General features: G+C 40.4%; 1 protein-coding gene across 3 annotated transcripts in view; it reads right to left on the bottom strand.

Moving 5' to 3' along the window:
• Positions 1 to 26301, bottom strand: part of NALCN (sodium leak channel, non-selective) — a 368383-nt gene that overhangs the window by 159889 nt on the left and 182193 nt on the right. For 2 of the 3 annotated variants that reach the window (XM_089303460.1, XM_051849987.3), the window contains exons 12-13: positions 12706 to 12873; positions 6239 to 6430 (exon numbers count right to left, since the gene is read on the bottom strand). In XM_089303460.1, coding sequence (XP_089159586.1) covers positions 6239 to 6430; positions 12706 to 12873 — 360 coding nt within the window. Of the gene's footprint in view, positions 1 to 4397; positions 4538 to 6238; positions 6431 to 12705; positions 12874 to 26301 lie in introns of those variants that run through there. The other variant, XM_089303461.1, reaches the window with a different exon arrangement.

The raw sequence follows: 26301 nt of genomic DNA, 5'->3' as shown, positions 1-26301 counted from the left end.
GTGGCCCTGAGGGTGGCTTGACTATACAAGGTTGGAAGATGTGAAAGATGTAACCCTGCTAAGACTCAAAGATTACCTGGATTGGGGGTGGGGGGCAGCAGATGAGAGGGGAATTGGAGGCAGGGGAGATTCCTTAAAAAGCTTCTTAAAAAGCAACTAAGGAAATGCTGGTACTTTGCTTTACAAGAAGGAACACTGACAGAGCAGTGGTTTGTTTTGGGAAAATGGTGAGTTTTGATATAGTAGATGAGGATTGAAGCTTGCTCGCATCACATCACCACTTCTGAACTCCTTTTCACATTTTCCCCACAAGAGCAGTCAGCATTGACATCATTGCGACTGTGGAAATCACATTCAACACTGAGATAAGTTGAGTTTAGGATTGTGGCTTATTTCCAGTAGAGGTGAACATTCTATTTGTGAGAGTTAATAATTCTTTCATTGTTTCCACTTGATTAGTTCTCTATTATTTTTGAAATACCCCTACATATCTGTCAATCTCTATTTGTCCAAGGCCAATATAGTGCACCATCTATTGGTCACATTTTCACATTTTGTTTTTTCAAGGAGTCCTAGGAGAGTTCCACCCTCTGGGTAACAACTGGACTGACTCTGGTCCTATGTACCCAGTGTCACCTGGAATGTCCTATCTTTTTTTTTTTTTTTTTTTTTTTTTTTTTTTGACAGGCAGAGTGGACAGAGAGAGAGAGAGAGACAGAGAGAGAGAAAGGTCTTCCTCTTGCTGTTGGTTCACCCTCCAATGGCTGCTGCGGCCGGCACACCGCACTGATCCGATGGCAGGAGCCAGGTACTTATCCTGGTCTCCCATGGGGTGCAGGGCCCAAGCACTTGGGCCATCCTCCACTGCACTCCCTGGCCACAGCAGTGAGCTGGCCTGGAAGAGGGACAACCGGGACAGAATCCAGCGCCCCGACCGGGACTAGAACCTGGTGTGCCGGCGCCGCAAGGTGGAGGATTAGCCTAGTGAGCCGCAGTGCCTGCCGGAATGTCCTACCTTTAGTAGGACATGGAGCACCAGGTGCAGCTGAGGTCCTGACAATTTCCTGACGCCACCCTCCGGCTGGGTTCCAACAATGTTATTGCCTCATCCAACTTCTTAATTTCATTAGGTCCCACAGAACTAGTTTGTGATAAACTCTTCCAGAAACCATTCTTTCTGGTTATTTATTGATAAACATTTTTATTCTGGACACTCAGTATTTCCTGAAAAGCCAACCACTTTGCAGTGTGTCTGCCAGGGCCCACATGACTGTCCTGGTAACAGCTGGAAGGAGCCATAGATGCTGCCTTCAAGCCCTCTAAGCCTCTGGTTCACCATCTCTAACAGGTGCTATCAGTTATCATATTAGGCAAATATTACCATTTTAAAAACAAGTGAAGCTCAAATTCAGTATCACCCATGACTACTTAGTCAACAGTGCTTAAGTGTGATTCTAAAATCTACACGTTTTCCCATTAAAACAAGAAGGGAGATGAAAAATATTAAAGAAATGAACTAAATGGGAAATTGATGGTCCTTTAGACAGTATTGGCGTATAAACACTTGGGTGAAATTCTGATAGGATTTTCTGATTCCCTAATAGGGTTAATTTCACGGCCTCATTTCCCGTGAAGATTCTTCTATCTATTGGTATTGCAGGGGTACCTGGGTCTTCCACGTGCGAGTCCCTTAGAGGGTCACTTTGTATGCCTGGGCGGCTGCTCTGTTTGCTTCTCTGGAGTCTCCTGGAGTAGTCTGGATGGGGAAATCGCCCTCACATGTCTGTTAAGTCCTCCCAGAGTTTCAAAGTAGGTTGCTGGAGTCCAAGCTCCTAATCAAACCTGTTTTAATTGTATGTCTAGTTCCAGTTTCATAGACAGCCTGCATCCCCTAATGGCTGAGTCAAGATCCCACTGGAGAAACTGCCATAGGAAATTCACCTCCCCAGCAGCAACACGGAGCCCGCCTTCCACTCCAGGCTCTTTCTGCCCCTGCCCGAGTCCTCCCGTCTGCAGGGTGAGTGCTCTCCCCAAGTCTCACAAACATTTCTGCATTTTCTTTTCCTGCATCATTCCACAGCCCTATACAAGTTGCTGGTAGCCAGCCTCTGGGATGACCAGACTCAAATCAAGATAATATCAACAAGTTTTCATTTCACTGGGGATATATGTTTTTCTCTTATAGAAAATGTGTTCTCCTCATGTGCTGTGCTTTGACTAAGACTATAATTAGCCAATTGACACTGAGAACTCAACCACAAGATAAAAATGGAATTGTGCTCAAGTGAGGGAAGGGAGACCCTCGGATGGGGGCCTGAGCAGAAATCCAGCATCAGGAAACCACTACCAGTCGCTGGCACTTGATTTGATTAGGGATGGTAACGACTTTTTTGTCAATGTCATACTGAACATTTCTTGCAAAATTTCTTTTTTTTTTTTTTTCAGAGATTGAACTTTAATTACGTCCATATGCAAAGAAAAGTCTACGCCATCCAGCTACTTCACATGGTTGGCTTGTCAACCTTGTCAGCTGCTGAATCACTGATTAGGGGCCTTGTCAGCACTCGGCTGCTTTTGTTAGGATGGTCAGAGTAATCAGGCAAAAAGGCAAAATTGAGTAATTGGAGATCAGAAAATGTAATGCTACTTGATTACTATTATGGCTGGAAATGAGAGCAAATCTAGAGGGACGAAGTCAGGGCTAAGCTACAAAGCAGCCTTGTCTTTTATGTGGCTGATACTACCACCAACTCCCAAATGTATTAAATAGGGTGTAATCCAGCCTTTTAAAAAAATGCTTCCTAGGGCCAGTTGTATTGTTTTGGGTATTATTCAAGATGCACAATGCAGGAGAAAAATACCATTTTTAACCTCTATTTTGGAGGCTGAGAAAAATGGAAGCTTTAAGAATAATTTGTACAGGTTGACACAGCTAAGAAGGTGGTGAAGCAGTGATGCAGATCAAGCCTCGTATGACACGAGTGTGCACTCATAGCAGCAGTGGTTGTCATTCAGGCCCTTTGTTCACAACTCTGAAATTAAAAACATTCTGAAAATTCTCAAAGGATTTTTTTTTACTTTGGTAGTTTATTGAACTACAAAATCTAATCTGATCTGAAAATTTATTTATTCCTCCTTGACTAAAGGGTGAGGTTTTGCTACTGAACATTAATCTGTTGATTACATAATACGATTTCAAACAGTGCTGGGCTGGGGTATTATACCGTTTTAATATCTAGAACATTCTGAACCCTGAAAGCCAACTGGCTCAAAGAGGTTTTGGGTAAGAGACACAGACCAGTGAGATGAAAAGGGAAGACATGGGAAAAGACGAGGATTTATATCAAGATAAGACTGTACATGAAGAAGGAAACTGAGGTTTTGTTGTTCCTCATTTAGCTTCCTGGTGCCTAGGACAGTTGCTGACTCTTGGGCCTTCATGAATGTGTGCCGAATTCAACTGGACTAAAAGATGGACCTTGGTAACGACAGTCTTAGTGTGTGCGAGATGGCTATTGCTGTTTTTTTTTTATTTGCCCAGTGGGGGCAGGCTAGGAGAAGGGGGGCTTAATTGCTTGCAACTCTCCTGCCCTGGAGAGCGAGCTGACCACCCCACCCTGTTGAGACAGCTCAAGGGCAACACCACCCTGTGAGTGAGCCTTTAGAACCAACCATAGGCAATCTTAAAGCTTGGCCTGGCCAGTGTCCAGGGGACTCCCCTGGGATAAGGAAACAGCACTCCTCATGCCAGCCTTGGTGCAGGCCAGGGCCTCGCAGTGTCCTGGCAGTCAGCCGTAATCACAGACTCAGACCCCTGCCAGCCCTTCTATGCTTGCCCAGCCAGGTGCTTCCACTGGAAGGACACAGCTGGGGCAACTCCTCCCTACTCTGCCTCAGCACTTTGCCACTCCTGGCCCCTACACTTTTCTTCCTTGGCTCTTCACAGCCACACAAGTGCAAGTGCCTCAATGCAGGAGTGCCCAGCAAGGAAATAATCCCCACACCCACTCCAATATTCACTCGTCTGCTGACACTCAGTGGGAAACACAGCACTGGGGAGCCAGATCTAGAATTGCCTCTTGCACTCAAGGTCACAGAAAGTGAGCAGAGTTCGGTCATGACTTTCAGTTTGGCTTGTCTTACCCACTCCCACATCTGGCAGTTCAGCACCTGAGGCCAGTCATTGTCCCAGTGCCGGACACTGCCTTCTCCCATCTCCTCAGAATCTTAGGGCAGAGTTCCTTGACCTCATAGGTCTTTAACCCCCCCCTCTGCTTGCTCTCTCTCATCAACACTGCAGCACCATCACACCTGCACGCAACTTCAGAGGTCCTTGGCCTCCTCTCCTCCTCTTACCCTTGATCGTTCTTTTAGTTCCAGAACAAGAAATGGCTCACCTGAGACTGTCAGCCTTGCTGCCCTCAGCCTGGAACACTGCTCTCTTACACTTCAGTTGTTTGTACCAACTGTTCTTCCGTAACTGCCTGTTCCAACAACCTTTCCTGGACTTCTCCGTTCCTGGTCATGGCTCCGCCTCTGGGTTCCCAGGGAGCCTGGCGCCTACCCTCGTTACAGGTTGCAGAGCCTCATGTGTCTCAGCTGAGGATTTCTGGAGGCGCACTCTACTGTGTTTGTGTCTCCAGGCTCACCAGAACTGCCTGCTCTAGGTCGGCTAAACCCAACAAATGCTTAGGGAAGCACTGTAGAAAAATCTGCATTATAAAAAGGAGGAATTTCCACATAGGAAGCTAAAGTAACAAATCTAGTAAATACTTTAAAAAATAATCACAGTTATATTAGTCTTTCCAGTAGGAGTACAGACTTACTTGCTCTCAAAGCTTAACTTAAAAAAAAAGTGTTGTATGTTGTTTTTACCCCGAATTTTTCTTTCCGTATAATATTTAAACTTTTGGTGAAAACATAAACATATACAGTATTTTTCTTGGTCATTATAGTTGCTTACATTTCTAAGTTCACTTGGAGTTAAATTTCTGGATCGTCTGGTTGGGGGCTGTTTCTTTTACATGTGTACCACTTATACATTGATTGATTATTAGCCCAAGTGAATTCTGATGAGACTGTAGAAGGCTTACAGATACTCTAATGATATGTTAAAGCTGAAGAGTCTATGAATTTTTATCATATTGGAAATTAAAAGTTTTCTTCTAGATTATGCCTGACATAAAAATGCATGAACTGTGAAACAGATTTAATACTAACTCAGACAAAGACAAAACAGAAACTTTAAACTTCTTCCCTATTTTAACCGATAGGTGCTAACAATCTTACCTCCCATTTTTATTGGTTTCAGTACCTAATTCTACTAGTTTAATTCCAGAATTTTAGAATTGATGAATAATCTGAATTTCAGTGCTGAAAATGTAGTCAACATCTGCACCCCAAATAAGACAACTTTAAATACTGAAATTTATATCAAGGTATCAAAAATATGACCATAGTTTGAAACACTGCTCAGGTGAAGTTATGTTGATTTGGATCTGGCTGAAGAGCCCATGAGAGTATTTTAGACATGGAAAGCCAAGACACCCTGGCAAAAAAAACAAAACAAAACAAAACAAAACAAAACAAAACAAAACAACACCTAAATGAAAGATCTCTGTGCGTGAGATCCCAGTGGAAAGAACAGGCCATCAAAGAAGGAGGTACCTTTCTCTGAAGGGAGGAGAGAACTTCCACTTTGACTATGACCCTGTCGGAATAAGATCGAAATCGGTGAACTCAAAAGGCTTCCATAGCCTTGGCAACTCCTGACTAGAGCTTAGGGAGATTCCTGATGCCATAAACAAGAGTGCCAAATTGTTAAGTCAACAACAGGAGTCACTGTGTACTTACTCCTCATGTGGGATCTGTCCTTAATGTGTTGTCCAATGTGAATTAATGCTAGAACTAGTACTCAAACAGTATTTTACACTTTATGTTCTGTGTGGGTGCAGACTGTTGAAATCTTTACTTAATGTATACTAAATCGATCTTCTGCATATAAAGATAATTGAAAATGAGTCTTGATGTGAATGGAATGGGAGGGGGAGGGAGAGGGAGATGGGAGGGGTGCGAGTGGGAGGGAAGTTATGGCGGGGGGGAGCCAATGTAATCAATAAACTGTACTTTGGAAATTTATATTTACTAAATAAAAGTTAACAAAAAGAAGTTATGTTGATGTTAATTATTATTACCAAAGTAAGAATAATAAAGAAACGAGTGCACTTTTTACTCTTACCCTTGGGAAAGTTGTGAATCTGTCCAGCTCTTCCACAAAGCAGAACATCTGCAAACTAATTGCTGACATCACAATCAGGAGACTGGCAGTAAACACAACCAGACTCCCAAGCTTTTTTCCTGGACCGAATATCTTGTATACGAAGTCTTCTAATGCAGGTGAAATCTTAATGAGTCGAACCACCCGAAGAACCTTTCACAGGAGAGAAAACCATACACACTTGATGATTCGTTTACACTGAATCTTAAAAAGTTCACACAAAAACAGAAATGCCACACACTATAAAAATCACACCTTTTCATTGGAGCATCTAGAGACTACACATAACAATACAATAACTGAGATAACAGTCTGACTCAGTGTTGGTCATATAGCAAGAATAAATTTCAAATGTCGAAATGGAGGGAAATGGTTTTTATCATATTATGTCATCACTCAAAATGGTATTAACTAACTAGTATATATTATCGGAACAAACTTGATGTTTTTCTAATGTTCAAATATGTAATAAAATATTTTCATTTATATTCATTGTCTCATAAATTAAATTTTTCTAGGCATTTTTACATATTTATAAAGAATAGAAAAAGTTCTATCAAAAGTAAAAATAAAGTCTTGTAGCTGACGCTGATATTCCACCAAACACTTCCTCTTTCTTCCTTTAAATAGTGGAAAGTCTTGACTTTTAGCTTAGCAGGTGACTAAATCTAGAGCTTTGCACTGCACATACAGCCATGTGCCTCCTGTGAATGAGGCTCAAACCTAAGGCATGTGAAGCAACCGATTTGTGCCACTTCTGGCAGCTTTCCCTGGAGACAGTTTTTATACATTCCTTTGGTTGGGACATGGAAACATTTGGAGTGGCCCTTTGGACCAGAAATAGGAGTTTGTATACGACAGGACAGTACCAGAACAACAGACTGGGTACAAAATGACCAATGAAACACAGCCATTGAGATTTCTACCAACTGGTGCAAAGAAGCACACTTCTATATTAGGTAAATATAGTATTTTGGATCATTACGACATGTGCTTATTATCTATACCATAGATAGGTAGAAATGTATAGGTGCATTATAAATGTAACAAATATATATTTATCCACGTATATATTTTGCAAAAATTTTCACCCACAATTCATTCATTTCATTTAGAAAATACTGATTGATGATTGGTGCTAAGCACAGGTTGGGACATAGATTACTCAATGGTTATTACTAAAAAGGGACCAGAATACAAAGGCACACTCTTAAGGGCATATCTAAATGATTAAAAAGTTTACCTTGTGTTTAAGTAAAAGCCAGAGAAGGTAGGATGGAAAAATACCATTTTAAAAGAGGTTTACCCAGGAGGTCATCAGTTTCTTTTTAAGTGTTTCTAAGAAATATAAACACTGCCAATCAAAGTGTAACACATTACTGCTTATAAGGTAAGCTTCAAATCTGGAGGTATTAAAACAGGAAATTGTGTCCTTCCATAAATTAAACATGGTATGTAGGATGGTAGGCTGAGATGATTCCATATCAAGAAGAGGTTAAGCTGTCTGTGACAGATGAGTATTATACTTGGAATACAGCAAGGAACAGGAAATGTGTTTAAGAAACTAGATTTTCAGTTTTACGTATATAAAATTGCATGTTTGCTTTTGCTTTTCAAAAGTCCCTAGTTTCCTACTCTTCCAGATTTTTCTCTGGCAAATCACTCCCCCTCCACTTAGTCCATGCGGTCCTGGAGGGACTCCCCAGACCCCACGACCCAGGGCCAGCCAGTGCACTCAGAGGGACCCGAGTCACCCTCAGGTCTTACGCTGGACACGACCAAGAGGTCTGTTGGGTTTCATTCCTGGTAGGTACTGCTGGACTCATCACGTAAGCTTAGGCTTCTAGGAGCATCATGGAGAAGGGCAGCTTGAGAAAGAAGCCGGCACAAAGCAAAGGTGAGTGAAGATCTAAGTGGAACCCCTGGGAAACCAGAAACCGTTCTATGATCTGGGTTTTGCCTTGATGAGGCCACAGCTTCTCCTACACTATGATTAAATATTATTAGGGCCGGGGGTGAACTGCACTGTTACTATTGTTTGCAGGGCACTGATGGTTGGGTTGGTAGCCATTTATCAAGTCAACTAATGGCACAAATGAAGAAGTATGGAAATGCATATTTTCTAATAAGAACCTTAACCTGATACTTAAAGAAGAAACTTTATGGGAGAAATCATGTTGGTTAAATGAATCATCATATTGCCTGGTTAAGAGACCAGTTTCCTTCTGCCATAATTCTTTCCACATATTTCCAAATCAGGACAGGCTACACTCAGCTCATCTTCCCAAATAAGAAGAAAGCAGCTTTATCATGAGAACTATTAAAATATTTACCCCACTAAGTCTCAAACTTCCAAATTTTGTGACTATTTCAATGACATAATATTTATTTCAAGGTTACCAAAAATGGCATATATTTGCTCAACTTTGAGTTTTTATGGGTGTTCAAAACATGGGACAAGACAAAATTAGTTAACATCATATTAATCTCCAAGAAAATAACCTAGAAAGATTTCACGTTTTTATCCGATTCTTCCATTTTAAGATCTAAGTGATTTGGTATCTAACTGTGAATAAACTGATTCCAGACAAGTTTATAGGAACAATTTAACTGGTTCATAGCCCAGATTTCAGTATTATGCACTTTCTTCACTTGTACTAAAATGGTATTTCAAGGACTGCCTAGGTAATTTTGAGTCCCAACCTGGATTCTAGTAAAAATGGCCTCTGCACATTTGAGAAATTCTGATACATTAAGATTTCATTAACTTGAAGAAACAGAACTTCATACAGCTATCACACTGGGGATTTGAGCAGCATTTTCATAGGGTTAAACTTGCATCCTTGAAAAGGAAAAAAAATGTATTTCAGTGACTCTAAGTGTATCTTTTCACTTAGTCAGGGATAAGTATGTTTTTCACTCGGACTACTCTACGAAGCAGCCAGGTTTTGATTTTAATTTAGTAATCCCGTAAATACAACAATAAGGTCAACCATAATCTCAAACATAAGCCTGTTGTACTTTCTTCCCAAACCACATCTTCCTGGTCTCTTAAAGATCACGCTGTTGATTCATGGTGAGATGCTGTAGAAATTGTAGGGTAAAGAATATGAACTCTGCATCTAAACATCTTGGGAATACGTTTCAGCCCCACCATTTATTAGGTATGTGGTCATGGGCAACTCATCAGGTCTTGTGATCTCAATTTACATGTATGGCATTTAATGAACACAGCGCTGTGCCAGGCAAATAGTAGATGCACAAGAAACACTGGCCAACATCGTCACGATCATCCTAGGGAAGAACCCAGAATTCTGCAAGACTTTCCTATTTCTCATAAGCCTGTGTGCCCCCTGTCCATTGTGTGCCCCCTGTCCACACTGGCCTTGGTGCCCTTTCTGGTTCATATCAATCCTGCTCCTACCCGGGGATGTGTGTAATGTGTTGTTCTCTCTCTTTCTGGAATGTTCTCAATAGTACAACTCAAGGCATGCCCCCCGACTTCACTCAGTCTCTGCCTGAATTTTGCTCTGCTTTGTAAAGAGGGCTTCCATGAGCATACTTATCTAAAGCAGCAGCCCAATCCCACATTTTCCATCCTTTTTATCAGCTTGCTTCTTCCATTAGGCACTCCCAGGACTTGCCTTCTACATTCCTTTGTGCACCTGCTGGTGAATGGTTTGCCCTCTAGAACTGGAGTTTACAGAGGTGGGGCCCTCCTCTGTCTTGTCCTTTGCTCCGTCGTCAGTAGTTGCAGTGGTGCTTGGCATACAGTATATGCTCAGTGAATATCATTTCAATAAATGAAATAAAAACTATCAATAACTTGTCACAGAGCTAATTGATATTTTAAAGGAAGACATTCTGCACTAAATGGTTTACTTCATTTAAATGTAAAAAAACGTGAAACTGAGTTAGGAAAGACCTGAGGCCAGACAAGGAAGAAATTGAAATGAGAAATGCGAAGGTCAACAAGGCAAAGAGAGAGTAAAGTAGACTCATAAAGGGTCAGTCTGTCCCAGACCGCGTTCTCCAAATGTGAGACTGAACAAAATTTCTGATGCCTAACCTTCTCCAGAGATTGCCTTTTTTTTAACCACAAAATAACTTCTATTTATTTCATTAGAAAAATATAAACATAGCCACTGATGGCAAGATACAGATGAGGGGCTGGCGCTGTGGCGTAGCAGGTAAAGCCGCCACCTGCAGTGCTGGCGTCCCATATGGGCACCGGTTCGAGTCCCAGCTGCTCCATTCTGATCCAGCTCTCTGCTATGGCCTGGGAAAGTAGAAGACAGCCCAAGCCCTTGAGCCCCTCTACCCACGTGGGAGACCTAGAAGAAGCTCCTGGCTCCTGCCTTTGGATTGGCGCAGCTCTGGCCATTGCAGTCAATTGGGAGGTGAACCAGATGATGGAAGACCTCTCTCTGTCTCTCCTCTCTCTCTGTAGCTCTGATTTTCAAATAAATAAATAAATCTTTTTTAAAAAAAGAAACAGATGAAAATCACCCAACCATAAAATGTTATGAATTATTTTCTAGAATCAAATACATAGAATCTATCTATGTATATAGAATGGTTTGAACAAATTTTCAGCTAGTTTTAGATAAGTAAACTAAAGATGATGAACAATTTATGTTGGTTTATTTCTTTCCAGTCATTTTCATTTATAGATATGTTATATACATGCATATATACGTATATGTAATGACAAGTGGTTACATATAATTTTAAAATGTTTTACATTTAAATAAAACAATAACATTTCTAAGTTATTATAAATTTATCATATTCATTTTAGGGTCAACTTTACATTGTGACATACTAAGCTAATTTAAACTAATTTAACCCACTTTTACTCTCATACACAAGTCTAAAATGGGTACCTTTGTACAGAAAATTTTGACCCAATAACTTTTCACTGAAAACTCACCTGTCAAAGGATACAGTGATTTTGAGGCCCTCAACATGTTTTATGTTGCACGCTTGGTGGAATACGCAGTGATATTTTTCTTAATTGGGATGAACAGGTTTGTAATCCGGATATTTTCTGCTCTGTTCACCAGCTATGTTCTCCTTGATTATGCAGAATGATGCCCTTCGCGGGGTACTAAATGACCATGCTGATTTCGGGAAGCCAGACAGCTTATGCGAGAGCAGATCTCGACACACACACTAGGAAGGCAGGTTTGCAGCAAGACTTCCAAACGCATGTCTCTCCCACCCCAGTCATCTCACATAAGATAATGATGCCTCAGCATGGAAACCAACAAAGAGTGAGGAGTTTACGCCCAAAACTGTCCAGGGAAGGGAAAGTGTGAACCATCTATAACCCCCAGCAGCTTCAATGCGTGACTGTGAAGCTCAACTGGAGGCGGGGCTTCCATCTGGGTAGGGGAGGGGGTATCTTATCTACCTTTCATGGTTGGTGAATTACATTTTCACGTCCTTTCCCTAGGCAGCAGAAGAACTGAGCTGAGCCCTGATCTAGCAGCCAGAGTTACACTATTCTGAGGAAGACAGCTTTGGTACCAACACATGAAACCAGTGAAGTCAAAATGCATGTTCTCTCTTCCAAAGAGTTGAGTCCTGTTTCTCTAAACGACTTCATTGAAATTCTACTACCATGTTGTTTCCCAAATATTCAAGATATCTCTGAAGAAAACAATGCACATTTGGGTGTCTGTATGTTAATTTATATAAATGGCCAAAATGGAGTCAGAAAAGTGACTATATTTGGGATGCTTTTGATTAGGATCTATGATAAGTATTTTAAAAAAGCAATGAATCCCTTGCAACTATCCAACAATTAAAAATTATATAACCAATAAATACTATTACTGAATAACTAGAAAACAATGTCATTCAATATATCACATTGGAAAAAATAGATATACAATTATTATATTTATAAGTATCATTTAATCCTCACACAGAAAATAATAGGCATTTATAAATACCATTTGCCCAACTAAAATATGTAATGGTAAATTTTATAAATCCTTATTATTTCCACTGTAAATCATTGTTGAGCATGCTTTAGTGAGGGAGATATACACTTGAAATTAAATCCATATTTCCTCTTCTTCAGAGTTTGTGCCAACATCTTTCAGAGTTTAAGATTTGATATGTACTTCAGATACATAATCTCACAGGTATATACATATGTGCATCTGTGTACTGCTAATTTAGGATTAGTATGTAAAATAGATGGACTCATTACTTGAATTTTCAGGAGCTCTAAACACAGTTGTTATGATTTATAACTACACTATTCCTGAAGTTTAAGTGGTCACTGGGCCTCTCTTAGAGTTGTACTTCCTAGGCAGTTACTTTATATAATCACTATATAAAGTCACAGAATGTGACTAATATTTACCCTGGGAAGAAAATAATTTTGAAGATAAATAGACATTATTTTGTGTTACCTGGAAATACGTGAATTGAGAATGATAGAGATCTGGATACACATGAAGAGTAGTTCCAATCACAAGGAGCAGCTCGAATTTGTGGAGAGATGAGCTAATATATCCAGTAAATCCCAAACACCATATCTTCAGAAGTGCTTCCAAATCAAAGAGCACCGTAAAAGCCACCTGAAGGAACAGAGACATTGACATTGGAATCCAAACCACAAGTTGCTTCAAATTATTTCAGGTATTTGTCAGTGCATAAATTTTATTTACTGTCGTAAGAACTGAAGAGCCCTATACAATCAAGAATGACATTTTACTTAAAGATGGATTAGAAACACTTCAACAAGAATTTGGTAGACCAATGCTATTTAAATAGAAAAATAGTTAACATTTTGAATGTCTGCAGTGGCATTTTGAATGATTGTGAGTGGCACTGTTTTGTTATTATCTACTATTTATTATCATTTATAGGCAATTGCCATATATGAAATTGTTGCATTTCTAGAAAGACTGCTTTTTTAGTATAAACTACATTTTTCTAAATATTAAATTTATATAATGTATATGGTATATTATAAAAAAATTGAAACCAAAACAACATTGAAATATGTATCCCTCATGCTTTGGGCCACATGACAAGTGGAGATATTAGGATTCTATACCTAGCAATTTGCATGTGTGTGTCTGCATACGTAAGTATATGTAATCTTAATATTAAAACTTAATAGCTACAGTATCAGTTGATTCAACCTTGTAATAGCCAACATAAATTCTATGAATTTACTGTTAGAAAACAGCAATCTTACACAGCACACCTATAAAGGCAGCATGGTATTTTCCTTTATTGGTCCTGCAGGCAAGAATTCTCATTTTATAAAGGAGGTTGTAACTGGAATTAAAATCTGCAATATAAGATTAACTTGCAGTTAAAGGGCAGAAGGGCGAGTGTTGGGATTAGTCATAATATATCCTTCTGAGAAGACATCACACAAGTTTTAGAAAGGCAGGAAAAAAGGAGAGAGCTCACTTCTCTCTCTCTAGGCCAGTACTGAGTATCAGAAGGCATTTTCTTGCGCTCACATTGGGCAGATGTGGAAAAGAACAGAGTTAGTAACAGAACTTTTTTTTTAAGATTTTATTCACTTATTTGAGAGGTAGAGTTACAGAAAGAGGGAGAGACAGAGAGAGAGAGAGGTCTTCTTTCCTCTGGTTCACTCCCCAAATGGCCACAATGGCTGGAGCTGCACCGATCTGAAGCCAGGGGCCAGGTGCTTCTTCTGGGTCTCCCATGTGGGTGCAGGGGCCAAGCACATGGGCCATCTTCCACTGCTTTCCCAGGCCAAGTCACAGCACTTTATGGAAAGGAACATTACAACCTATACAGAAGGTTTATTTAGATATGAGAAGGAAATTAGCATAACTTCTCAAAGCTACAATCTCTGTAGATTCTAGTGGCTTTTTATCTTTGATTGCCATTTCCCTTTGTTAAAAAATGTGAGAAAGTAATATATGATGACCCCGAAATAACCTTGAGTGGAAACGAGGATGCTAATTGGCTGCTTGCCCACCTGTCTCATGCGTTGTATGTTAAGGTCTTTGTCCATCCTTCCCCTGGCAATCTCTCTGCTCTCCCGTACACACGTGGTCACACGAGAGAGGGCTTGCTCTTTATCTAACACTCTGCTGCTCGCTTCGCTCACTTGCTGAGAAATAGGCACGTGCCTCCCAATAAAGGATGTAGGTTCTACCTACTCTTTATCAGCTGCACGATTTCCCTATAGAGCTCAGCATTTATTTAACACTAGGAGTCCATCACCAGGTTGTACTCGAAGGAATCGCCAGGAAGATGGCTCAGTCTCTTCTACTCCAAAAACAAGGCTGCACTAACCACCCCTCTGCATGTCAGACTTCACCGAGGCTCTTAGATCTACAAATGGATGTCCCAACTTGGCATTGCTGGGGCAAGGAGAGGTCAGTGTACTTTAATTTTCAGAAAAATATTGAGAGATCATCTTCAAAATATTGTAGTAAAACATTTGCCGCCTTCTCTTGTCCCAGATGTAGGGCAGCACCAGTGTACTCAAAGTTGCTAATTACTCCTCATCTGTTCTTGTATTGGTTGTGCAGGCTTCATTTCTTTTTAAAATAATTAAAATTTGCTGTTCATGAATTTGTCAATATCCTATGGTGCTATTTTTTGTTACCAGTTTTTGGAGTTGTTGATATTGAGACAATTTTTTGTCTGCTACATGTACTGCAACTACTTCTTCCCTAGTCAATAGTTTGGTTTTTAATTTCCATGTTGTTAGCTCCACAAATATAACTTTTACATGGTCATATACGTCTTCCTTCAACATTATGATTTTTTTCTTTTTTGTTACCTTTTTGCTATAAAAGAGGACTTCAATAGGATTACTATCCATTCTTAATATCTAGGAACAACACCATGGTTTTCTATTTACTTAGACTATTATCTATATTCTTTAATAAAAATTTTCTCATATATAATTTATATTCAGGCCTCTTTCACACCTCTGCCAAAAGTACACTTCCTGTGACACATTCGTCATCCCAGTCTCCACTCCTGTCTGCGTTTGCACAGAGAATTTACAAATTTATTTCTACTTTCTGGAAATGCAATTATCTCCTTTCCCCAAGGATCTTGCTGCTGGGGTTCAATGCCCATCGATTTTCCCTTCCTTTCATCTTCTTGGATATAATATGTAGACTGTGATTTACTTCTCTTATGATTAGCATCCTTTAGAGTGCTTTCCTCAAATAAACAGCAAGCGTTGTAGACTGTGAATCCCTTCACACTGAAGATGCATTTTGGCACCAGCAGAGCAGGTTTGGGCTGTATGTGATGCTCAGCTGCAGTTCTTTCCTTTCAAGGTGTTTAAGTGAAGGCTCACTGTTCAGTGTATTTCGCTGGCTTCCGCAGGTTACTGAAGCCTGTTCCAACCTAAAGGAGTTTTTTCTTTATGTCTGCTATCAGGCGAGGTCACCAGGACACACTTAGGAAAGCATCTCTTCTTAGTTTAATGTCGCTGAGACTCCCGAGCCCTTTCACTCTGCAGATTTACGCTTTTCTTCCTCTCGGGACCTTTTTTTTTTCTTCTCTCATTTATTATTATTTTTCTCCTATGTGCTCCTTTTTTCTTCAGGGCCTGTCTCCACACACACTTGGCCGGCTTATTTTACTGTTCCTTCCTGATCGCTATCCATCCTCACAACTTGATCTCCAATATTAACAACTGCACTCTGTGAGTGTGCCTTTTTTAAACTCATCTTTTGGAAAATTTTAGGCAAAGTCTCCCAAAGTTTTGTACCCGGAAGGCCACTCCTTGAGACATGGAAACCTTACACACTCTGTCTTTCATTGATTCTACTCGATGGGAGAACTCCTATACTCGTTGCCATCTTGGATTTCTGAGTTTTACCTTCACTTCTGGGTCCCTTTGTGGGAGGATATTTTTCTCTGCTTCACCATGGCATATGTTTTTGACATAACTTTTTTGTCTTATGTGATCCTGCTTAGAGGCAAATGCAGGACTGCAGAAGGCATCATGGTTTTTGGCACTGACAGACCTACAAACCACAGCCCCTTGGCTGGACATCAGGTGGAGGTGTTTTGGTGACAGCATTTCCCAGGGGCAGGGGGAGTCCTTCCGTCCCCCTTCCCCATCCTGGAGTAATGTAGCCTCTGAAGAGGTGCTCTTCCTGGTCCGTGGATCCCAGGGGGTTCTGTAGTCTCTTCCTGGACCACAAGCCCTGGGCAGACAGGTGCAGCTCCTCTGCTTCTCGCTCCAGAAGCTGCAAGGTAGCAAGCAGCCATCGCTCTCCAGCACTGGCTTCTCAGTGCTGGCCCTGCAATAATACAGGGGAGTTGTGTGACTGTGTTCTCACCTGGAGATGGTGGGGAGTCTCAGGTGCATCAGGAAGGTCCTACCCCCTTGTTCCATCTGGCTGCTGGACCAGCAGAGGAAGTAGTGACAGACACCTCCAGCACCAACCTGGACTTTCACACCAAGACTTTCCATCCCAAGGAAAGAGTGCTCATTGATTTCAAAATGACTTAAAAAAAAAAAAAAGCGGCACACTACCAAAAAATGCTTGAAATGGATCCTAATAGATTGTGATCTAGTTATATATAAACAATTGATCACTTTACTAAATGTGTTTGTTACCAAAAAGACAGATGCAATGATTTATTTAAATGATCACAATTCACAGTAAAATATGCAAGTAGGTCCATTTGCATTATCATTTACTCAGTAGAAAGATGATATTCTCTTTAAAGATACTACAAGGCACTAAAAAGACTTAGGACACTATTATGTGATTATATTTAAACAGCTTTATTCGCACTGATTTTCCTATCAGAATATCTGAAATCAGATTCTCCAGGGATCAAACATCTTGCTTTCAACACGTTGGTTAATTCTCACAATGTCACATTCTTGCTCTCTGAAAAACAATATTGTACTCCAAATAATAATATGGTTTTATGGAAAAACAGTATAAATACAGATATGTCAAACTTGAAACTATGGGTTATCCTGTTAGAGAGAAGAACCACGTCAGGATTTAGAAGGACAGAATTGTAATATTTCAGTGTAGTTCGTGGGGGTTTGGTATAAGACTTCAGAGAGTACGTCAATGTAGACAAACCTGAATGGAAGCAACAAAGAGGCCAGCTATAGGAACCCCTGCTCGGAACTCACCTTGACAGTAACTGGACAGGGAGGTAATTGTGAGGGTCGTGCTGTTGGCCACCTAGGAGGAGGAAGCCAACTGGGCAGTCTGCAAAAGCTAGTTTCTTGGGAAGACACCCACAAAATCACCTGAGCAGGTGCATCATCTTGGGGTTTCCTGCAAGCACCAGGCAGTCAACAGGTAGCCTGTGGCAGGGCGGCTGTGCACTCGTCACTCCTACACTGGCAGCTTTCCAAGGCCTTGATGCCCTCAACTTGCAGCTCTGCACCAAGATGGTCTCACTGGGACCCTTCCTCTGTTTTATTTCCATGATGGTTCAACTACAGCTTGTTTCCTCTAAACCTCACATTGAGATTTAATCCCCATTATGTGGTAGCAAGAGGTGGGACAAGGAGGGACTTTATAGGGGGGTGGTAGGGCTCTGCCCTCATGAATGGGTCAATCCAGTCATGTGACTGATGGATTAGTGGTTGATGGATTTTCACCAAGAGTGAGTCTGCTACAAAAGCCACATTGACTATGCATCTTGCATGCCATGTGATAATCTGGGCCATTCATTGCCAGGCTCTGCCAACAAGAAGGTCATCATCTGATATAGGCTGCTGTCTTGGGCCACAATGATGAGCCCAAATAAACCTCTTTTCTTTCTCTACCAGACCTGGTCATGACACTGTTATTAGCAACAGAAAAGAGACTAAGACGGTAGCCTTGCAAACTATCCCACCATTTGTGAGCACATACAGTCAAACCTTATCTTTTACGAGTTATGATTTCTAAGAGTGTAATAAATTTTCACAAATATTTTTGTTTCATTACTTGAAAAAAAAACTTGACACCAATACATAGAAAAAAAAGAATATTTCCTTCCTCTCATTCCCTGAGAGAGGGTTCCCAACACATGTTTAAATCATATATCCCTTCCAAGGAATCTTTTAGAGAATTTATTTCTAATTAACACCTCATCTGGAATTTTCATACCCCCCACATATATCTGTTTACATAAAGAATTTTCATGAAGTTCATAGGAAATGGGTAGTATGGAAAAACTGCATGGATTTCAGAAATCTTTTTCCATCAAAATATGCTTATCTTTTATTTCTATCTTTCATCAAGTTTCTGAAGTCCTCTTATGTACTCTGAATATGGATCTCTACTTTATACATAATAAGAGAAGGCCTCCCTTTCCAACCAAGAACAAGTTTCACCCTTTGAGGGTGTCTTCACTCTGTTGACAATGCCTGCCGAGGAACAGGAGGTGAGCGTAGTGGTCAAATGCCTGTGTCCTGTATTGCAGCATCTGGGTTTTATCCCCAGCTCTGGGTCCTGACTCTAGCTTCCGGGCAGTGAAGACCCTCGGAGGCAGCGGTGATTGCTCAAGTCACTGGGTTCCTGCCACCAATTGGTGAGACCTTGACTGTTTTTCCAGCCATTGACTTTAGCCTCAACCAGCCCTGGCCATTGTGGACATTTGGGGAGTAAACCAGCAGGTGGGAGAGTGCTGTCTCTCTCCATCTGCCTCTCAAATATATATATATATATATATATATATATATATATATATATATATATATATAATGCCTGCCAATAGGCTTACCAGGTTTGAAATCAACGTAGCAGTGTTTAACTAATACTCTCAGGAACACAGGTACTGTGAATTTTTGAACATTAAATTCTATTGCTTATATTCCTGTCCTTAAGAAAATTGTCACTAATGAAATGTAGATTTAAAATTAAAAATAGTTATTGTTCAAGGAAGTAGCAGTATATTTGTTTTCAGGGCAGCACATAAATTGTGAAAAGTTCTAGAAATTGGTTCTAGCTGCATGTTTTCCAGAAGAACTTGTAATTGGATTTGTAAGGGCAGCAGGTAAAACAACAAGATGATTGCCAAATTTCTGAAGCTAAGGAGAAAAACAACTGAAAGGAAAATGACATGCTCAATACAAGAGGAACAATGGAAATTGCTCTGCCCTTTTAATGCAATGAATAATGTATGAACATTTATAGGTGACAAATTATAAACGAGCTGATTGTGCCATGCAGGTCTGTGAAGATAAAATGTCAGAGATACCTCCCATATGTAGAAAGGTATCGGAAATCTCTTCTACAAGATTGGTGTTGCAGTCTCTATTTCATGATTTCAAAGAAACATAATGGATGTTCATGAGAAAATGAAGGCATATTTATCACAAAAGAAGATCAGAAGACACAAATCTCAAGAAACTCAGTTTGACTAACCTCATTCTCCTAAATGAAATTCAGGTTCAATAACACCATAAATGCTTACCTGAAGCTGTCTGCACACTCCCTACCCCTTGCCTAAAGTGTATCATCAGAATTTCAGAGTTAAAAAGCAGAATTTGAGATGGATGAGTTAATAGTTCAGACTTCATTGCTGTAATACCTTTTAGCTAGAAAAATGTTGCCCACATCCTTAAGAAATAATTATGAGAAATTTTGTTAGAACTAAAATAAATGGCTCTTTTACATAACTTCTCTTTAAGGAATATCATATAGGATTGTAGTTTTAGCCCTTTTTATATTCCTGTGGAACGGTGGTCTTCCTACTTTTTACTTGGTGAATATTATGCTTAGTGGTGAATTAAGCCTGTGATTACAGTAGATTAAAGTTATGTCTTTGCAAAAATTGATGAAAAGAAGGGAGGGAAGAGGAGTAGGGAAGTATGATTATCTTCTTAGAACTTCACCTTTGAAATACATGAACTCTGTTCTCTTTACTTGAATAAAAAAGAAGATAAAAAATATATCATAAACCCAAATATCTTCTGAGGACCACAGAAATTACTTTTCTAAAGAAGATAACTTCCTACAAGATGGCAAAACAAGTCCATGCTCTATGAAGCCCTCTGCTTTGAACACATCACAATCTTAGGAAAAGCAGGAAAGCAAAGAGACAGCACAGAGCTGGAAACAAGGCAAACCTCTCTGAAAATCGGATTTGTTTGTTAAAAACAATGTCACAAATTCAAGTGTCTGGGAATCTAAAATAGTTTGGTATCAGAAAATATATGGCTTAAAGAAATTAAAGAAGAAAATCTGCAGACAGTTCAATATATGTAGTCGAGTTTTCGATAAATAACTTTTCTCTTGGAGAAAAGCTCTTACCAACCTAGGAATAAAAGTCTATTAAGATGATAAATGCATCTATGAAAGCCTATAAACAACATTATTGATGAGATAATAGGCATTCATTTCAAAAGATAAAAGCAAGCCAAGGATGTCCACTATCACTGCTTCAATTCAATATTTTAATAGAGACCCAAGCCAGGATAATGAAAGAAAAATATTAGAAATATAAGAGTTAGAAAAGGAGAGAAAGAATCTCCTTAATTTTAGGGCATTTGATTGTCTACATAAAAATTCCAAGCGAAACTATACACAGATTAGAACAAACAAGAAATTGCAATAAAGTTGTTGGGTATGAGATAAAATACAAGAGTCAATGACATTCCTACATAACAAATAATCAATAAAAATTCAAAAAGATTTCACTTATAAATTGTAGGATATCTAGGCATACATATAACAAAAGATGTATAATTATTTGTAGAAAATCATTATTGAAAATAATAAAATGCAATAATAATAGTAAAAGAATGAAGAAAATATTTGCAAACTATTCATCTGACAAAGGATTCGTTCTCTGAAACATGCAAGGAACTGAAATACCTCAGCAGCAAATAAAATGAAATGAACAATCCATCCAGTTATGAAATAGGTAAAACATGTAAGTAGATAGTTCCCAAAAGAAATAGAAGAGATCAACAAATACATCAAAAAATGCTCAGTATTACCAGCCACTAGGGAAATGCAAATCAAAACCACCATGAAGTATCATCTTATCCAAGTTGGTATGGTTATTATCAAAAAGACAAAAAAAAAAATGCCAGTGAGGATATGGAGAAAAAGGAACCCTTGTAAACTGTTGGTGGGAATACAAATTAATAAAACCATTTTAGAGAATAGCATGAAGGCTCTCCAAAACACTAAAAAATACATCTACCATGTACCCCAGTCAACCCATTTCTAGGTAAATACAAAAAGGAAGTGAAATCATCATATGAAAGGTTTCTGCACTGTCACACTCATTGCAGCACTATTTACAATAGCCAAGGTATGGAAGCAACCTAGGTGTCCATCAGTGGATGAAGGGATATAGAAAATATGGTACGTATATGTAATGCGGCGTTATTCAGGCATAGCAAAGAATGGAATCCTAACACTAGCAGAAACATGGATGGGACAGGAGGTTGTTCAGTCAAATAAGCCAAATACATGAAGAGAAATACCATGTTCCCTTTCATATGTGGAAGTTAAACAAAACAAAATGTTGATTTGAACTTAGAAAAGTGATTGCTATAGGCTGGAAAGGGTGAGGAGAAGGCAGATGCAGGGAGGCTGGATCACGGGGACCAGAACTAGAAGCAGTAGATTGTAGAGTTCCACAGCACAGAGCAGTGACACACGTCACAACAACGTGCTAACGGACTGTGTAAAGAACGGGAGGAGAGCTGGCAGGCTCCAAACACAAGGACATAAGGAAATGCCAAGTCAGGGAGTGTGAGTTGACCGGTTTATACTACATGTAAGTATGAAATACTGCACTGGACCCCATACAAATATACAAGTATTACACACATGAATCAAAAAAATTTTTTTAAATAAGCTATTTTTTAAAAAGACCCAAAAATAGATATGTCCTTGATGTATGAACTCTGTAATTAACACACAATTATTCTTAGGTGTTTAAATTTAACTGAAAAGTGATCCCTGTTAATTAAAAGAGTGGGAATAAGAGAGGGAGGAGATGTACAATTTGGGACATGTTCAATCGGACTTGCCCCAAATGATGGAGTTAGAAATGTGCCAGGGGATTCCAATGCAATCCCATCAAGGTTGCATGTACCAATGCCATCTCACTAGTCCAAGTGATCAATTTCAGTTCACAGTTGATCACACTGATAGGTCTAAGAGTCAAAGGGATCACACAAACAAGACTAGTGTCTGCTAATAATAACTGATAGAATAAAAAAGGGAGAGAACCATCCAACATGGGAACTGGGATACACAGCAGACTCATAGAATGGCAGATGTCCTAAACAGCACTCCGGCCTCAGAATCAGCCCTTAAGGCATTCAGATCTGGCTGAAGAGCCCATGAGAGTATTTTAGGTATGGACAGCCAAGACACCCTGGCAAAAAAAAAAAAAAAAAAAAAAAAAAAAAAAACCAAAACACCTAAATGAAAGATCTCTGAGAGTGAGATGTGAGATCCCAGTGGAAAGAACAGGTCATCAAAGAAGGAGGCACCTTTCTCTGAAGGGAGGAGAGAACTTCCACTTTGACTACAACCTTGTCTGAATAAGACTGAAGTCGGTGAACTCAAAAGGCTTCCATAGCCTTGGCAACTCATGACTAGAGCCTAGAGAGATTACTGACGCCATAAACAAGAGTGTCAAATTGTTACGTCAATAACAGGAGTCACTGTGTACTTACTCCTCATGTGGGATCTGTCCTTAATGTGTTGTCCAATGTGAATTAATGCTAGAACTAGTACTCAAACAGTATTTTACACTTTATGTTCTGTGTGGGTGCAAACTGATGAAATCTTTACTTAATGTATACTAAATCGATCTTCTGTATATAATTGAAAATGAATCTTGATGTGAATGGAATGGGAGAGGGAGGGGAGATGGGAGGGGTGCGAGTGGGAGGGAAGTTATGGGCAGGGGGTAAAAAGCCATTGTAATCCATGAACTGTACTTTGGAAATGTATATTTACTAAATAAAAGTTAAAAAAAAGATTTATTTATTTGAAAGTCAGAGGTTACAGACAGAAAGAGACACAGAGAGAAAGGTCTTCCTTCCATTGGTTCACCACCTAAATGACCGCCGTGGCCAGTGCTGCACTGATCTGAAGCCAGGAGCCAGGCGCTTCTCCTGGTCTCCCATGGGGTGCAGGGCCCAAGCACTTGGGCCATCCTCCACTGCATTCCCGGACCACAGCAGAGAGCTGGCCTGGAAGAGGAGCAACCAGGACTAGAACCCGCTGCCAATATGGGATACTGGCGCTGCAGGCGAAGGATTAACCAAGTGAGCCACGGTGCTGGGCCCCTTGATATATATATTAAATCTCAATAGTAAAACATGAATTTTCATAGTGTAGAGTAATATTAGCAAGGCCAAGAAGAAAAAAAACAAATCTGAATAAGACTGTGTCAGTAGGCTTTCCCTAAAACACAGGAAAGCTTACTGTAGGGATAGCACTTATAAGAGCATTTATCAGTTAAATCTTAGATGTGTGGACACACAGATGAAGGCATCCAGGAGAGGCATGCCCATGTATTAGTCTGACCTGTATCAGAGGTGTTACTGTATATGTAAAGAGAGGACTAACTTTTCAATGAATCTGAGGACGATCGCTCCTCTATGGGGGGAAAATGAGACATCTAATCTTGGCCAAATATCCTAAAGACTAAAAGGAGAAGAGTACAACTCTACAACCTTTAGATCTCAATACAGGAAGACATATTTAATGACTGTAATGTAGACACTACCCAAAAGCACCAAGACGGAAATGAAACACTACTAAATCTTATGCTATTAATGACATGAAAGAAATGACAAATAAAAGTGGCGAGGCAAGCTGCAGGTGGAAGAAGATGTCTACACTGCACATCATCAGGTAACTGCAAAAAAGTTAGGATCCAGATAGAACAGATATATTCAAAGAAGAGGACACACGGAATATAAAAAAAGTTAAATCTCCACCTTACTCAAGACAATGCTTATTAAAACTGTAACAATTCTTTTCTTAAATCAGATTGAGAGAAAACTGAAAATCCTGAATGAACAGAAAGCGTTTAGCATGAAGTACAGCTGCTCATATATTGTCGTGGGAATGTGAACTGATAGAAGTACTGTGGAATGCAACTTCGCAGTATCTGGCAAAGTTGAATGTGATCATATTATACCATCTAGCAAGGTTAGGCCTAGTTTTATGCCTACATGCTGTAGGAAAATCTCCCCCAAGTCTGGTATTAAAACTCAAATGAGTTGCAGTGCCAGCATCCCACATGGGTGCTGGTTCGAGTCCCAGCTGCTCCACTTCTGATCAGGCTCTCTGCTATGGCCTTGGAGAGCAGTAGAAGATGGCCCAAGTCCCTGGGCCCCTGTACCCACGTGGGAGATCTGGAAGAAGCTCCTGGCTCCTGGCTTCGGATAGGCGAGCTCTGGCTGTTGCAGCCAATTGGAAAGTGAACCAGAAAATGGAAGACCTCTCTCTCTGCCTCTACTTCTCTCTCTGTGTACCTCTGACTTTCAAATAAATGAATAAATCTTAAAAAAAACTCAAATGAGTATCTTATTGAAGCATTGTCTTCAACAGTAAAAGGTAGGAAGCAACCAAAATATCCATTGTCACTACATACAGAATAAATGAATGCTACATATGACAACTATTCCTAAACAAAATGATGGATGAACAAGCAGACCTAGATGCATAATGCCACTTCACACTATTATAATTCGTGGTTTAGAATGATGGATGTGCTTCTCTATTGATTAGGGAGAAGGATGAGGTTAAGGGGAGGTACTCAGGGAGCTTCATCTCTATTCATGAAATTTTGTTTCCAAATGAGAATCAGAACCAAACATGAACAACTGTGAAATTCTGAAAAAGTGAGGCGGTGGGCACAGAAATGTTGACCGCACCGTTTTCTCTACATGTTGAGTTTATGGAACATCTGATACTTAGGAAAGAACTTAAAGTTTATGGACGTCAAAGGATAAAAACTTCAAATGAAAGGACAAAGCAAAGAGGACTATAGAACAGAGTCTGGCAAAGCAACCATGGGTCATTCATTAAGGCTAATCTGAATAAACCAATCCTGTCCAAATCTTATCAATGCAATTATTTTAGTCTCAGCACCTTCTGCTGGACCAACAATCTCTGTTAGAGACAACATGAGAATTCAGAGAGTGAGCTCCAACACGAATGAAGAGTGAGAAGCTGTACTGACCTCAGTCACACAAGGACACCAGGAAAACCAGGGAAGAACCACATTCCCAGGACTCTGACTGAGAGAAATGTTGAGTGAAGAACGGACAGAGCAAAACAGAGCCTCTGGAAGGAAGTGAGGACTGAGGACAGACACACTGCCAGCAGCACCTCTCCATCCTCCCACTGGATCCTGACTGGGAAATGCAATCTTGTCAACACAAGGCAGGAAAAAGCTGTGGTGGCCACCACCAATGGCAGCTCTGACTGAGGGAGAAGTCCACCATCCCCACTGGCCTCAGTGCCAGCCTGTGGAGCTGACAGGCATCTGAGCAACTACTTTTCTCCACAAAAGGAGGCCGCATTGTCCAACCCCCTTCCCCACACTGAAGCGCCAGACCCATTTTGCTGCAGAGTTGCTGCTGAACTCTGTTCTCACTAGGGGACAGTGGACAGTCCTGCTGCTGTCAGAGGCCACCGGAGCCAGGGATAGTGCAGCTTGCAGGGCAGACAGCAGAGGGGACAGATCTCACAGAGGGGTTGGGGGGCACACTACAGAGTGAGTCGGTGCTCTGGACGGTGCACACACCTGGGTGGGTGAAGTGAGCTGGCATGGTGAGCTCACTCTAAGTTGTGAATCAGCCGGTTCACCCTGGCACACCAGGTGGCTCTAACACCGTCTCTCCCACTGACCATAACCAGAGACATTTTCCACACCCATCTGGGGTGTCATTCTGTTCTCTCGCCCCACCCACAAACCTGGGCAGAGCTCATTTTCCTCACTTAGCGCATAACCTGGAGCTCAGGTGTAAGCATTAGGTGTTCCACTGAGCCCCAGAGGTACATTTACAGCAGTAATTATTACTATTCCAC

This window comes from Oryctolagus cuniculus, chromosome 9 (assembly GCF_051225735.1).
Source record: "Oryctolagus cuniculus isolate XC-2025 breed Fujian yellow rabbit chromosome 9, ASM5122573v1, whole genome shotgun sequence".
NCBI classification, from domain to species: domain Eukaryota; kingdom Metazoa; phylum Chordata; class Mammalia; order Lagomorpha; family Leporidae; genus Oryctolagus; species Oryctolagus cuniculus.
The sequence above is the reverse complement of the archived record's forward strand: the minus strand, read 5'-3'. Positions and strand labels throughout refer to the sequence as shown.